This window comes from Rhinolophus sinicus, linkage group LG09, assembly GCF_036562045.2.
Source record: "Rhinolophus sinicus isolate RSC01 linkage group LG09, ASM3656204v1, whole genome shotgun sequence".
Taxonomy (NCBI): Eukaryota; Metazoa; Chordata; class Mammalia; order Chiroptera; family Rhinolophidae; genus Rhinolophus; species Rhinolophus sinicus.
Window position 1 is genome coordinate 75385530 of NC_133758.1, and position 17709 is coordinate 75403238.

At 30.9% G+C, this 17709-nt stretch overlaps 1 protein-coding gene across 8 annotated transcripts in view; it reads right to left on the bottom strand.

Moving 5' to 3' along the window:
• CACNA2D1 (calcium voltage-gated channel auxiliary subunit alpha2delta 1) overlaps positions 1-17709 on the bottom strand; it is a 457790-nt gene that overhangs the window by 146144 nt on the left and 293937 nt on the right. For all 8 annotated transcript variants that reach the window (XM_019746897.2, XM_019746896.2, XM_019746894.2 and 5 more), the window contains exon 6: positions 16893-17022. In XM_019746897.2, coding sequence (XP_019602456.1) covers positions 16893-17022 — 130 coding nt within the window. The remainder of the gene's footprint in view (positions 1-16892; positions 17023-17709) is intronic.

The following is a 17709-nucleotide window of genomic DNA, read 5'->3' on the forward strand; positions in this document are numbered from 1 at the left end:
ATAATTATTTTCTCATGAGGACAGAAAAACAATTTTTTATGCCTTTAGAAAATAAAAATATTATGAGATTGAGATTGAATTTACTCTTTCTTTATAATATTCTCAAAAAAGATTCTCTTGAATGTAAATTTATTTCCTCACTTCTAAAAGTATATGCAGTGATTTTTTTTCTACCACTGAGAAACCATCTTATTAATCACTTTATAAAGTATTATTTTTTAAACCAAATTCAAACATCTAATCTCATTGTCTAGAAGCTGTACCTTTTATTGAAGTTAAAAATCTTTCAGAGGTATTATTAGTTTTTGGAGCATAAAGATGTTTGCATTAAAGTTAAAATGTCCCTGAAACTTATGGACAATATTTGTTATATCCATTCCTAAACAATTCTCTTCTTTCTTTTAGTTCAGAATAAGTTGAAATTTATGTTATCAACATCGAAATATAGACTATGGAAGTATACTTTTTCTCTAGGTTAAGATATTATTATTGGAAATTCCAATCAACTCACAGCTTGCTGGAATGAGTTCTACACTCAAATGATATACAGATGTGAAATGTGTACATATGTGCATTTATGCAAAGTAAAATGAGGATTAAGTAGGAGATGTGAAATGATATTCTCAACTTTTCATTTTCCATAATATTTCAAACAAAAGTGTTTTTTATATCAACTATTTTTATTTTGTGTCAAAACTGATGTCTTTAACTGTTTTACTTTTTTTCTGGCAACTACTTTAGTGTCATATTCTAAGTAGAGCTTATAATTGTAATTTTTGAAATGTACACGTATAAATCGTAGTTAAACGCATAGGCTTGTGGGTAAACTGAAATAAAACAAAATTTAAATATTTGGCAATATTTTACATTGATTTAGAACTCATTGAGTTAGAACTCAAAGACAAATGTAGATGCAGACACTATACATGCAATATTCCTTTAATATTAATAATAAACTCCTGGGAGATTGTTATATGTGTAAGATTATATAAATAAATTAAATTTGTAGTAACTGTACATTAATATAAAGTGCAATCTAAAGAAGAAAACAACTATGCATGTATATCACTGTATGCTACCAAAGGAATTTGAAGTTCGAAATTAAGAATATTGTGGTTAGAACAGAGTTCTCAACTTCCACTGTACTAAAACCTTGCATACTTTTACTATTGTAGAAGGTCTGAACTCAGCATGGCTAAATCTTAGGTGGGCAGACAGGAGATAATGGGTCACTCACAACATCTAATTATTTATCCAGAAATTCAACAAAGGAACACCAGTAAAATGTCAAATGTGAGATGGAACTTTTATAAGACAGATAAAAATCTAAAAGTTTCAGAGTAAAACTTTTAAATAATATAATTTAGTGTTAAATTCAAATCAGCAAGGCATATAATATTCCTATTTGATCCATTGATAAATCTTAATATTTTCAACTTCCATTAAAATTGTATCCTTCATTATAAAAATTAATTAAAAATCTAAGGCTGAATTTAGCAATGTTATAGTTAACAGTAATGATATGATAATATCATACATGGTCTCCTATAATGAAAAAATGTCATATTTTATTGATAATTTATATATGCATATTTAAGAATAATATATAAGAACACACACACACACACACACACACACACACACACACACACAATTTATAGCCTACTAACCCAGGTTAAACTCAAATCTCTTAACTTGAATATGGCCTCTAGCCTAGTGATTACAGAATGCATGTTAGTTCAATTACACTTTGTCTTCATTATGAGCAGTATGTCAGTGGGAAGGTAGTTAATATCAAATATTGTGGGTAATGAATTCATTTGATTTTTAGAAAACTAATAAATTGGAGATGATATAATTTCAACATATAATATTTATGTATTTTTCTAGTACTTTGCTGACTTGGAAATGAGCAAAAATGTAAATTTAAAACTGTTAGAGTCTGAAATCAACCTATCATCTACATTCTAAGAGAATAAACTGTGGGTTTTTGCTTTCCCTAAGCAGTCATATATTTTAAATCTGGATTATGGAGAAAGAGAAAAGGAATGAAAGATTAAAAATAAGAGAATGGAAATGACATTTATTTAGTAGCTCTAGGTAAGTGAAATCTGTTTGATAAGGGATTTAAGACTTGGTAAAAATTGTCTTAAGATTAGATTAAAATTTTGATTTTTAAACATTTTGGGTAAAAAATCCTGAGAAGCAGAAAAAGGCAGATTAGTCAGTCATTTTATACATAGACTGGTGACACAAATATAAGTGATTAATGATATTTCAGGAAGATTAGTGAGAACTATCAGAATATATTTGTTGTATAAGAGTGGGTGTGTACATTTATATGTATAATATATGTATGCATATTAATATGCATATGATTTCAGTTGGTTAAATATCAAAGTAATTTGTTGGCTAGTTGTGTGTTTTTCTCACTCATCCTACAAACCCATTGCTTATGGTTGGTGACTACCAAGAAACAGAAGGTCTTCACAGATCCAAAAGGGTAGTAATGGGACATTTCCTCAGTCACGTTCCAGGCTGGGTGAATGTAAGATAATAAAAGACCCCTGTGTTCTGTGGGAGCTTACTATGAAATTCCTCACAGCTTCCAATTGCTGTAATTTGCAAGAAACAAGCAAAAACAAAATAAGTTTTACAGAAGACTGAAATCAATTAGTAAGGTGTTTGATACTATCTTTACATTGCTGCATACCTGAAGCAGTATTTCTAAAGAATATCAAGTATTATTAAGTTAAAATTGTATATGACTTGATATGCTCTAATGACAATAAGTATTGACTAAATTCCATCTCAATATTAGCATAGCTCATAGCCCCATACTTTGAAAATCTGATCTGTGTGCCCTGAGACAAAATAGTTTAAAATTTTTTAATCCATTTAAATTATTTCTCTTTTTAATAGGATTGTAGAAATATCTTGCAAATGCCTCTTTATCTCTAGGGAGAAATCTGTATAAGATTTTATCCATGAAGCAAATACCAGATGATTAAAAAATTCTCATCTCAAATTCCATACCTTCATTTTCTCTCCAATTGTCAAACCCTTTTTAATTTGCTGTGAGCAGCACTGTCAGTCTGTTTTGGAAAGCTATTCTAATTTAAGATTTCATTATCTCTCTTCTTCAGCCTTTGAATGGCCTGTCACTTGTTATACCCATCATAAAAAGCTAGCCCAGTACACTTCTTATTTCTAGCTATCAATTTATAGAGGTACTGAATTGTACACACATCCTTTTTTTCATTTCTTCCCTCTATGTTCCCTTTTTAATTTATTTTTAGAAATAAATAGTGCATTTTAATTTCCATTCCCCACTACACAATATGAAGTGTAGCAATAACTGGACCTTTAGCAAATCCCTGAATTTCTTGTTAAGTTATAGACTAAAACAATTCAAAGGACATTTTATTTATAACACAGCTCCTAATAAATTAGAGAAAATGAATGGAAATTAAGGAAATATAATTAACGTATTGTATAATATTTGATCTCCCCCTTAAGAAAAATCACTGAGAGATAGATGTCAGGTCCGATAATTTATGGAAAGATATGTGATATTCCTTAGTGAGTTATATGCATGCAAAACACAGTGCTGGGATATGGATATTACCCTTATTAGATTAGACACATAGGTGTAATGCCCTGATTAATCATGTGTGTTGATATAGATTCTTAAAAACTTTTCTATGTATTCTTGACTCATTGAACATCCTTCATGAGGCACCTAAGAACAATAGGCTTTCCGTTAGCTATTTCTTATATATTTCACCCAATATGCAACATTATGAGATACACTGTGTAATTAAATATAATACAAGAGACATGCAGTAAAACATTAAGAAGCATGCAACATTCTATGCCCAAATTTTGGCTGACTTGCTAGCATCTGCTTAGGCTGGCATGAAGCATGAAGGATGCCACTATTCTATAGTATCCTAGGGGACTCTGGGGCATCAAATACAAAATGCCACCAAGGGCCATGGAAGTAACTAGCAGTTAAGCTTTCATATAGTATAGAGATGTGTATCTGCTAGATCAAAAGAACTACAGAAGAGAAGAGCCCAGAAAAAAATATCTAAATAACGCATAAGCTCTCTCCCCCAAGAGAAAGAGTCAGTTTAAATTATCTACAAGACCCATGTCTACCCAGTTGGCCTAAGTCACCCATCCCAGTTCCCATCCTCTTTCTTCCCTTCTCCTCCCATGCTACTTAGTGGTGGTAAAACTCACATAGAATTGTAAATGTCCCACCCCCTTCCCCTTCTCACTGTAGGCTTCCATTAGCTCTAATCCAGGGTAGGGGAGAAGAGTTAACACTAACTCAAATCTGGGATTTTGACGATCACATGAGAACAGACATTTTAATTTCTGAATTGAAAGCTTCTTTTTTTGGTGACTGTTTTTATGATTAAAAGTGACCAAGACCATGTTATTTTAGAATTGCCATGTAAGTCATTGTTACCCACATTTATTCACTAAAAAAGTTTGAGTCTAACAAAATAAAGTTATATTTTCATTATATGTCACTATATGTGAGTACACACATGCCTTTGTATAACAAAGTAATTCATATAGAAAAGTGAGTTATACTTTTTATCAAAATTATTGTGCCCACTTTCTAATATAAATGTTTTGGGGTAAAGTGATTCTGAAATAAATAGTTGTGGGATACTAAAGTTACATAGTCAAATAAATATGAAAAATACCAAGTAAAAACGACTTGAATTTTGTCTATATCTAGCAGAATGTTTTATGAGCTTTTAAAGGTTAATGCGTACTACGAGTCTCCAAAGAGGATCTATAAAATAAATTTCCCAAATTTATTTGGCCAGTAAACCATTATCCCATTTAAGAATATTGACATAATTTTATTTCCTATGGAACAATTTAGAAAATGTGGCATGTTCTAATGAGTAGTTGTCAATAACATGGTAGAGGATATGGAAGACAGATGCAACCACCATAATAGATGTTTAAGTAAACAAGCTAAATGGGCCTTGCAGTAGTAGCTACCTCAAGAACTAATTTACAAGTTTATTTTCAATGAGATCAAGGGGTTTTTATAATTCCCCTTTTCTTTATGGGGATATTTTTATGGGTTAAAACATCCCTCAAGTTTCAATTAAGGAACTGGGATGCTTCACAAATTCACCCAGGGAAAGAGTATTCCAAAATGTGATCAACTTGTCACATGCAAAGGACAATATTATCTGCATGGACTGGTAAAAAAAAGACAACTGGTCATCGTGACTCTAGCAACATAATGGACACAGGACACTGTGATTGAATGAGTGAACAATCAATCAGGTTATTACAATCAATATTCTTCTTCACTCTCAAAAATGACAAAACAAAAAACAGACTTCAATAACTATAAACTTCAATCTCTGAATTTGTACAGCCTATAAACCCACTAAATAACTTAGGGAATTCTCCATGAAAATGACCAATCTAATTATCATTGCTATTTATGCCTAGAATTGCAAATTGATTGTCTTTCCAATATATGTCTCTATTGAGTCTCTATTGAGTCATTAATTTCTAGAGCCCATGGAGAAGTACAAAAATCTAGATTCTGACTTAAAACGCAGAAAGTCCAAATTTAACAGACACATATTTCTAAGCCATATATTTCAGTATAAAATGTGAAATACCTGACTTAGCTATTTAATAGCTTTATTTTTTTAAAACCAGAGTTTAAGCCTATATCATTTTTGTCTGGAAATACATTTGTGTTTTAGTCAGCTCAGGCTGTCACAACAAAATACCATAGACTGGGTGGCTTAAAAAACAGAAATGTATTTTCTCACAGTTTTGGAGGCTGGAAAACCCAAGATAAAGGTGCCTGCCTATGGCTTGTAGACACCTGACTTCTTGTGTTAGTCTTCACATTAACTTTCCTCTGGGGCCTAAGAAGGCCACCAATGCAACCAGATAAGGGCCCCCTCTTATGACCTCATTTAACCTTAATTACCTTCTAACAGCCCCTATCTCATAAATACAGTCATATTGGGAGTTAGGGTTTCAACATGAATTTTTGGAGAGAAATTTTCAGTCCACAGCAATTTACAAAATTTAATAAAACTATTACTACTAATTAGTCTGTTTCTCTACACTCTTAAGTGAATTAAAGAAACAGTGTCTATAAGATCAAAGGAATACCATATCTTTGGTATTTGGGTTTACCTATGGCCAACATTTTCCTATCAAACAATGAATAATATACTGTTCTCTATGAAATGCATGTATTACAGAAATATCACTAGAGAAAGGCAATAAAAGTAAGTGCAAAGTTTACCCCAAAAGAATTGCTTCTCTTTGTGCTATTCTTATTAAATATGAGCAAATTACCCTTCCCTAAAATCTATATTTTTACCTCAGGCTTGTCTTCAATGTGTTTTTATGGTGTTCTTATTACTTTATTGCCCTACTCCTAATAAGGAATAGTGTTAATTATTTAAACTATTTTTTTTTTTTTACAATGGATGATAACTTTGTTACAGACTCAGTTGTGCTTTTTAAGAGTTTCCTTATCAGTTTATTGGCTCCATGATTCAGAATCAAGACTTTATAACTGAAATAGCATCTTAAAAGAAGAAACAAAAGCTACTTTGTTAATATAATGATAACATTTTACTAACAGTTCTTTAAGACATGCACTTTTTTAGTCCTTAAACATATAACTCTGTAACATGGGATGATGCATCCTCCAGAATTAGAGAAACTTTTTCTTTTTTGGGGGGTGGGGGTAAATTATCTGGTTAAAAAACAACAACAGAACAAAACAAAAGAAGAAATATAAAACTTAAGAATGTACTACTCTTAAACATTTTTGTATTATTGTTATCTTGACCCAAATTTACATTTGTGATATATACCAGCACAAAAAACAACTGCTCTGAGAAAAAGAACCAACGGGTTAGAAGGAGTTGGATTTTCTCAGCTCTACTTACTCATCAGAGCAGTTTTTGCTGTTGATAGTGGTATTTTGATAAGATTTTAATTAAAAATGGGTGTAAGACTTTATTGAATACTTAATCTGCATCAATTGATATATAATATAACAATATTATCAGACATCTAAAATACTCAATTATTGTCATTTATTTTGTTATCATTCATTACTCTTCCATTGCTGCTTCACTTGGCAAATGTTCTCTTTTGAATTTTTCATTATTATTCCCAAATGAGATTGGCCTATGGTTATCTTTCTATCTTTTTTCTTCTTTTTTAAGTGACCACTTTTTCTTTTTTTTTTTTTTTTGGTATAAGAAGTTACATGACTTGATAAACTTTTCACATTTTTGTGTTCTAGTAAAATTTTTAAAATTTGAAAGTATTTATTCTCTTGAAAATTTTATATATATCACTCAGCAGGAAGTATTTTCTTTGGCCAGAAATATGAATGTTTCCAGTTTATTTTATGACCACTTTTGAGTCAATTTTAATTACATGTGATAATAAACCATATAGATTATAATACTTCCTTATAAAATTGTATGTAGTGTTCTTTTAGGATTTTAACTCTCATTTTACTTGGATTTATACTTCCTACTTTTAATATTTTCCTATCATTTTCTAACCCATTGTTGGTAAATGCCTGTGTAATTTTTAAAAGCTTATGATTTTATGGCTAAGGTATACTTTAACACATTACTTTGAATTTTTAAAGTTGGTGTGTTTAACAAAGTTCAGTTTAATATAATAATGAAATTCAGGCTACAAAGGTAAAGATAAAAACTTTACAATATATTTTATGAGAGATCTAACATGTGGGAAAATCAGGGTAATTTCTAAAGAAGTTTGTTACCATCCTCTCTGACAAACTACTGCTAATTCTCATAGTGCCCTGTATTTTATTTTAGACAGCTATGGAACCCAGTGAAGAAAAAGAAACATATGACATTAAAGATAGAAAAAAAAAATTGCAGTAAACTAATACAACTTGTCAACACACATTGACAAAACATTATTTAAAAGGTAATTATTTAGTGTTCATAAAGTTGGAGTTAGAAGGGCACTAATTCTTTGCTAATATAAATCTAAATAGGCACTAACCAGCAATATAAATGAAATTTATCAATAGCTTTGACTTTCTAATACCAAGTCTTATCTTTTATCATAATGAAATAATGAAGAAATGCAGAGATTTAGTTATTCACAATGGTTAAATGGTAACAATATAAATATAAATTAGTTATGAAACATAACGAGTTAATTAGTTATGAAACATATTTTCAAAATATACTAAATGTATAATAAATCTTCCTGGTAAGTTAAAAGGTCAGGTATAAACTTTATATTCATTAACTCACTTTTGTAATAGGTCAGTATTAGTATATTTATTTAGTTTACTACACATTTACTACTAATATATTCAGTGAACACACACACATATTAGTGTAATTTTACATTTTTTCCTTTATACTATTTTGTGTTCTCTACAGTGAAAAAATAATAATTTTGATATGTTATATTTAAGTTAAATTAATTTCAAAAATCATAATATGTTTGTCAGGAAAATACATACTATCTTCAAGCAAGATTTTGGTAAGTGGAACAACTCAACAAACATTTTTATTTCAAAGAACTACACTGTGGAGTTAAACCAAGATCACTCGTCTTACACAGAAACCAACAGACAAAACACTACCATGGACATATATAAACATCAATAGTTTGTATAATTCAAAACTTGTTGGTACTGTGATGTGAATACGAAACCAGAAGTCTATCACAAGGAAATATGGCAGGCAAGCCCCAAAGAGGAGCTCAGCAATTTGCATCAATGTATAAGGATTTATGTAACCAGGAAAAATTAAGAAATTCTCTGCATATTTTCCTCTAGGATTTCTAACATCCGTTCCTAACTGTACCACTGAATGTTTGGGAAAGGAACTAACTTGCATGGAATGTATTTAACTAGAAAAGAAAACTTAAAAGTTATGGAGAAAGGCACAGAGAAGAGGGTCTTTTGATAATCTGCCAAACTGTACTTTCATTTAATTCACTACACTTTAAATCCCAATATTTTTATCTTAGCTCATTAGCTTCTGAATTAAAAAGTACTTTTATAACGTTTATTTGAGGATTAAATTTGTATGTCACACTGCTTTGAGATAATTAGGTTAATTGACCATAACGTCATCATGAAAAATTAATAACAAATATAAAATTAGAAGGAAGAGTATAGGCTTCAAAAATATACTAACTTTACAAAATATTGATAGGAATAATTCTTTGGGCTACAATCTTGGTCCAAGGCCCCACCATCTCTCCTCTATTCTTCTCTTTTATGTCTGTTCTCAACAAAGCATCCAATATCACTTTTTTAAATTATTTAATTCAATTCAAAAATCATCATGTTTCTATTTTTGTTATGGACTGAATGTTTGTGTCCTCCCAAAATTCATATGCTGAAGCCCTAACCCCAATGTAATAATATTAGAAAGTGAAGCATTTAGGAGGTAATTAGGGTTACATGAGGTCATGAATGCGGAGTCTCATAGAAGGATTGGTGTCCATATAAAACTATAAGGTCACGTGAGCACATAGCAAGATGGTGGCCACCTGCAAAACAGGAAGAGAGACCTCACTAGGAACCAAATCTGCCAATACTTTGATCTTGGACTTCCTATCCTCCACAAATGTAAGAAATAAATGTCAGTTGTTTAAATCACACAGTCTATGTTATTTCTTTACAGCAGCCCAAACTAAGACAATCTCAAAGTAAAAATCAAAGTCTTTGCAAGTATCCACAAGGCTGTATCCATCTGCTGCGACACTTGCTCCCTTATTCATTCTGCTCTGGCCACAGTGGTCTTCCTGCACTTTCTGTACCCACCATGCTCCAACCTCAGGATCGTTCAAACTTTCTTTCTGTTCCCTCTGCCTACAACCTTCTTACCCCAAGGACACTATACCTCTCATGCTCATCAATACTGACTTCTGCTACAATGCTGACTTATCCACAAAGCCTTCTCTACCTACCTATTTTAAAATATCAACTCCCCAACTCCTAACCCAGGAACCACCTATAACACTTTGCTATTTTATTTTTGCCTAGAGTATTTATTATACTACAATATATCCTATTGTTTTGTTTATTTCATGACCTACTCCCATCCACTAGAATGTAAGCTCCATGAGTGCAAGAGTATTTGTCTATTTGTTCAGTGCTATATTGACATTATTTAGAAAAGTAAATGACATACAGTAGGTATTTAATAAGTATTTGCTGAATATAGGAATAATGTGTAAGAGGCAAAATAAAGATAGCATTTTATATTGTTTCATTCATGTTATATAGTTAACATAAAATATATCTGAAACTAAGCAGCTTAAATTAGTAAAATTTCACCTGATTATTTGCTGAGGTCATTGAATGATAATACCATGCCTAATAAAACGAATTTGATATTGGTTATCTTATTATGAAATTTCTTAGTTTTATTCCAATAAAACATAATGAATAACATTTTACATCGTCTATAATGCTACTTTATTATAAAAGTGGTATTTTTCTTAACACATATAAATATAATCCATATTATTTTGGTATTATGAGAACAGAGTACAACTGTATTGTTTTTATATGTAGTTTTTGTTTTATTGTTTTTATATGTAGTTTTATTTATATAAAATTGCCCATAAATAATTCAAAATATTTATCAAGTAACAAATGCGCCAAGTACAGATTTAAAGTATTGTATACTCTCAAGATAACTGAAATTAAAATATATCAAGAATCATTGTAGTCACTATGGTTTAAAAGGAGAGAGTGTATATTTTAAAAATAAATACATTATGTGAGAAAACTCTATAGTTTATTCCTAATATATTTTCTTATTAACTTTTTGAAAATCTCCTTTGGTCACAAGTCAAACAAGTTACATCCTACGTAATCTACCTTACTCGTATGAATCGTTATATCAAATAATCATAGTTTCCCATGGCCTGCATTTCCTTCAGATTACCCATTTTCTAAAGAATTCACAATTCTGCATTTTAACTTAAGTCCTTTAAAGTTTTTTTATATGTGTTTTCTTTAGTTCAAAGTTAATTAGTGTAATTTAGAGAATAAGATTATACAATGGAAGTGAATATTATATCAACATCATGTACAAGTTTCCACTCCTACAAAATATATTTGGTAAAGCAGTACTAAAAACTAACATGATTCCATTGAAATCTTGACACTAACACCATAATTTATTTTTTTTTAAATGATAAGACTTATGAGTACACACTGAATCCAGCCTTTTTCCTAACAACACCAAACATCTTAAGGAAGGATTATTTTCAATTGTCTTTACAACTATCAGAACAGTGGAGTCAGACAGCCTGATTTATATTGAGCATGCCAATCAATTAGAATATTAACTTGCTTAATCTGTAAAAGGGATAGTACCGACCTTGTTATTCATCAGAATAACAAAATGAAATGAGTTGTTTAAAACAGTAAATGTAAACTATTAGCACTCCTTAATTTAATTGGTGGACATATTTTGGAACAGAGTAGCTGCTAAAATTTACAAGAGATTATAAAAAGGCTATCTACACAATTGTTGTCAAAGGCAGGATAGCACTTTCCTCTGTAAATTTTATACTGACATCATTTCAGTACCTATATTTTGAAAAACAAAAGAAATGAACATTAAGATAAATTACAATGCAGTATTAGTGATTATAAGTAGTTCATTTATAAAAAGCAAGTATTATCAGTAAATAATATGGGACTTTCAAGGATAATAATAAACTCCTGAAAATCCTCCTGTCTTCTTTTATCAAAATGAATATATCTTTGTGATAAAAACATGTTCTATTTCTCAAATGGAAATAATAATTACCTTGCAATTAAAAGCAGGAGCTAAAGTAATCTAGGACGTGAAAGTGCTATACAAGTTTGGGTTCCTTATTATTTTCCCTTATCAATATATATCCTTTTGAAACTATAATAATTCTATAAATAAATATCAACATAAATTTATATTAATAACTGACTATAAATTAGTCTGTGAGCACATTCCCTATACTTGAATCTAAAGTGACTAAATAATAAAATTCTGTGACTAAAATCAAATCAACTCAGAATATTCAGCCCTTATTTTACTAAGTGTTATGCTTGTTTTTCATACTCTTAAACAGATACATTAGACCTGAAAATTAAGTATAAATTGTGTGCCCTCAAAAAGAAAAGTATCAACCAGTGAAACTCTCAAAATGAAAACTTTCGGATAGACTTCTAATTAAATATACTATTCTAAAACTTTAAATACACCACTGAGCAAAAATAATCACATTTCAATTCAAGAAACTTTAAAGTAATCACCTTTGGGAAATTAGAACATGAGATTTCTTATGAGACTGTAGCTACACAACTGTCTTAAAGTGAAAGAAGCTGTTTCCTTCAGTTAAGCCTTCAATTAAACTACACTTTCACATTTATTAAATTCAGAAACGAAGAATAATCCTGTAAATCTGATATGTTCCTACATACCGCGTGAAGAATACCAGTAATTATTACATTTGCAAGATCTTGTTAACATTTCTGATTTTACTCGTGTTTCATTTACTCACAGAACCCATAACTCCGGATATGAATTTTAAAGGAGTACAGGCCAGGCAGGGTCAGAGTCTTACTGATGAGATTTCAGCAAAGGAGGAGAAGCCGATATTAAGATAAATGGGACTAAATAAATAATCCAAAGACAGAGTTTCTTTTGCTTTTTTTAAAATAGTATGCCACATACCAAAGTATATCTTATGACTTCTGAAAACCTCTATTTAAATATTTTATATCTTATTGATTTTCAAAGTAATCAAAGCAATTATTTTTTTATTCTCTGAGATTATTAAAATCAGCCTCTGTGGATATTTACAAATAGTTCATTCTAAGTTGGAAAGAAAATTATTTATACAAAATCAAAACTCTTAGGATATTGAAAAGATATATGTATACTAGGTGATAATACTCTTTAAAAACTGTATGCTTAGATTTAGCTATGTGTCATACCTCATGTCTGTTCCAGCATAAAACAGATGAAAACATTAATTATGAATGTGATTTCAACTAAAAATAAAAATAAAGAGAGAAAAAGAATAAGAAAATGAAGACTCTCAAGCTAAGTAAGTATATTACTTACTTCTGTGGATAGTCCTGGCTCCCAAATAATTTAACCAAGTTAAAATTAACTCAATAGTATAATATTAGGAATTTTTTTCTATCATAATGATTAAAAGTATAAAGTTCAGAATTAGAATTTATTTGAAATATAATCCCATTTCTTACAAATGTAGCTTTTCACTAAAAACTCTACTTCAGTTTCCCCTTTTTCAAAATTATTTATTTTAACAAAGGTGACTTAAATAAGATCTTGTATTAAGGAAGCTTAGCATTGAGTCAAACAACTAGTAAAATCAAAACGTGTTTATTATTATTATTAATCACATCAATGGAATTATAAAGTCTATTGACCTTTGGTATTTATAACATGTATACTCAAGGTAATTTACTAACCTAGTAAGTTAGGTTCTAATTATTTTAGGCTATAATTATCTATGGAAAAAAATAAGAAATGTACTTTTCATTTGTTGTTGCTTGTTACATATCTTCCCATTGAAAAATTAAGCAAACTCATTTTGTTTTTACATTCTCTGGGTGACATACTGCTGAAGAGAAATCTTGCTCTTCTCTCTTTTCAGACTTTTAATAGCTTAACAAAAAAATACTTCTCTACTATAAGTCAAGGGACAGGGGAGGAAGCAAGCTGAAGAGCAGTATGAAAAATCCCATTTGGGTTATTTCATTAGTTAGTGTCTGCAATTTAATATATATTCTATAGGACTATGTGCCAAACTGTTAACCACCATTAGCTTCAGGAAGTTCTATTGTTGGAGACTTTTATTTTCTATGTTAAATATGTATGCAATATTAAAATTTTTGCCACCTAGCATATAGCTTTTAGGAGAAAGAAACCTATTTTTAAAATGTATGATGTAGTTCTGATAGCCTTCATTGAGTTTAATAGAAAATTTGAGACACTCTGGATAATCACTACTGAACTTCACTGCCTGAACTTCAAGGAAATTTTACTATAGAATGGCAAAAACGCTGTAGATTACAGGAATATAAGTGGAAGTGAGTACGAAGAGTCTCATTAAACACTTCGTATATCCGGAGGGAGCTGGGATGAGAGTCGGCCAGTGGAGTAGTGGCAGCTATGTCTGTAGACCACAAAAGGGCTGAAACGGTGTTCCAGGCGCTTTATGAGATAGTCCGGAAAGTAAGCTCAAGCCATCCTCTTTCCCAAGTTATACTAGACAAAGATGCCCAAGTCCTACAGAGAATGAGGCTGTGGTCCACTGGCCTTTACTACCACATCAAACACGGGGAGGAAATCAGTGCAGAGGCAAAGATCTCAGAAATAACCATCTGACTTCTCCCAGCTGCTGAGATACACAACAGAGCAGATACAATCACAATATGCTTGACCTTGTTCTTTTTTCCTTTCTTTGGGCATGAGAATTAAATAATAACCTATGAACTTGCTCAGAGAATCTATGTTGACTGCCAACACTAGACAAACAGAAGGCATCTTATTAAAGAATGTAAGGTGGGAAGTGGACAGGGTTCTGGTCACATCACGTTTGACGCAGTCAAAGTAGTTTTTTGTTTTATTTTTACATACAAGTCTTCCAAGGAAATACATATTTTAAACAATTTGTTCATAGATTAAAACTATTTGGAAAAAAATATCACTGACTTCAAATATCTTGTTCACATACATGAACTACTGAATTTCAGGACTATGGAGAAAATCCCCCAAATAAGAGGCAACAAAAAAGAAACACAATCATAAAACCTTTCCAACAAATTGAAAACATTCAAATTGGCCTCAAATTTGTAAAACATAGTAATACAGGTCGGAAAACAGAGCCATGATACCCACAGAGAATTGACCAAAAAAAAAAGGTTTTGATTCAGAACTTCTATATCCAGCAAGTTTGTTTCCTCAATGTAAATTCAGTGGAAAGATAATCTCTTAGAGTAATAAGATCATTACCTTGTTGACAAACCCAACAAACAATAGGTGATAAAAAATTTGAAACAAAATAAGATGGATAAAATAATGTTTTTAAAAAATAAGAAATATAACCATATAGCTCAGTATTATCTGAATATTTGTTACAATAGTTACAAAACATATTTGCAAATATCAAAAATAATTCTTGAAAAAAGAACAGAATGTTCAAAGGAAAAAAACAAAAAACTAAACCTGAATCTTAATTCCAGGTAATTCCTAAAATGACTTGAAATTAATAGGATTATAAAGAAGTCAATTTATATTTAATTCTCATGGAACATCAGAAACTACCTCTACATATCATTTTGTTTCTATTATACATAGAGAAATATCATGTTTAATATCTTAAAATAATTGATAGGAGAAAAATGACATGCAGTTTTAAAACTATTAAAAAGAAACAAAAATAATGAATAAAATATTTTGATAAATGAAATTTGTTATGAAAAGAATCATATATGTACTCTAAAAATCCCTTTTAAACAAATAATCCCACAGGGAATCCAAAAAATAACAGCTAATTTACAGTATTAATTCCTGTACTTAATCTTCTATATTTAAATAAACTTTAAGTATAATTAATAGTAACAACAAGCATTTACATAGTACTCACTATGAGCCTGGCACTATTATGCACACTTAAATATTTTAACTTACTTTATCCCAAATGACCTTTCTGGTTAGTAATCCCATCCCCATTTTACAGGTGAGAAAATACAAGCTAGCCCAGGAAGTCAAAAGATTTGCACAAGGAAACAATACTGCTAAAATTTAGATTTGAATACAGGCCATCTGGCTCCAGAACCCAGGCAGCTCTGGATACACTCTACAGCCTTTCTACTTAAGGAGAATTACAAGAAACATACTTTTAAAACTCTCAAATGGTTCTGTCTCCTCACCATTTGTTTATATGAGAAGGCAGAGGGGGCTGTGTGGGGTGTGTGTGGAGGTTAGAGAATGGATAAAACATCAAAGACCAGAACTATGAATGAACAAAGACCCTGCTTTCTGGGTCACAGCTGGTTCTCATAAATGATTAGACTGTCCTTAGGGGAATTCCTAGTTAGAATTTCCAGGCTCTGTCTTTATTAATAAGAGGGTGTCTCTGAGAAACATCACCAATACAAGCTTCCTCCCCTGTATCTTCCTGAATAACTTATTCCCCTCCCTTCCTCACAGTGAAGCTTCTCAATCAAGTCTTCCATTCAGTGATGGTCTATTGTTTAATTCTTTCCCCAACACTTCTTTTTATCTTGAGCCCACAATATATGGGGATGGAGGTATCTTTGACCCATATGCTAGGGTAAGGCAGAGAGAGACACAGAGAGGGAGAGAGACTGAAAAACACAACAGAAGATGTGGCAAGAACTGGAGAGTCTCAAATGTTCATCTCGCTTCCTTTACCAGTTCGTGAGTTTGTGTAAAAATATTTATCTGCATGTGTGCACTTGTGTCACATAGTTTTGAGTTAAAGAATATATCCATTCCATTTTAAGTTATTTCTATCAACTGAGAAGGCAGAATTATTTACTCAACAATAATGTAGAAGAACATCTCCATGGGTACAGACTCTCCTACAAATATTTATGTAATGAAGCCATATGAACATAAAATGCTCATGAAAATCAGATTTCTTCTATTTACACAAATCAGTTTACCACACTCTTAAATGGCATGTAAATAAGACAGTATCACAGTTGCTCCGTTTTTTGTTTGTTTTCAAATATGAGATACATAAGACAGATGAGAGCATGGTATTATAACAGTCATTCACATTCTTTTACTTACACCCCTCATAGATGTCGGTGGGAATATGGACTGCTGCATGCTGATAAGATATTTGTCGTCCAAAATTAGCATCATCGATAAAAACGGGTTTTATCCTCTGACTGCCTGGCTCACTGTCATTTTTTTCAGGCTATATAGGAAAAGGCAGACAACAAAGAGAATATTAAAACTTATGCTAACAGATATATTCGCACATTCATGTCTTCATTTGCCAAATGCATAGTTTTCAAACAGGAGAACTAAAAGAATATTTTAAAATATAGTACCCTGACGACATCAAGTGCACAAATTTTCATTCAAGTGTTAGCATTCATATTACATCTTCATGATATTATTCACATAATAACCTAAATTCTTGCCTAATTTTCTCAATGTTAGAATCATTCCTCAGGATTATTCTGAGAGAACCAGAGTGTTCCCACAACCAGTATTTATTAAAATGTACATTTAAAAACATGACATATGCCTTTAAAGACAGCCCAATTAAAACTATCCCCTTGAAATAAATTTCACTATTTATGTTAGCAAATTTATATTTTGAAGTTGAGGATAATTTTGTATTTGACAATTAATGATACACATGACCACAGTAAGATAGCAATGAAGGATTATTGTATGTCATGTTCCCTTGACTTTTGTATGTTTTCCAGGTGTAGCAATTTTTCCTTTAAAAAAGAAAGAAAATATCTATTGTAACTCTAAGTATAATTAAATTCTAACTTCAACCAGTTTATCTCCCATGGTAGGAGCTTAGAACAAATCAATAACGATTCAAGAAAATCCCACAGGAGTTTAAGGTTGAAGATTCATTTTCTAT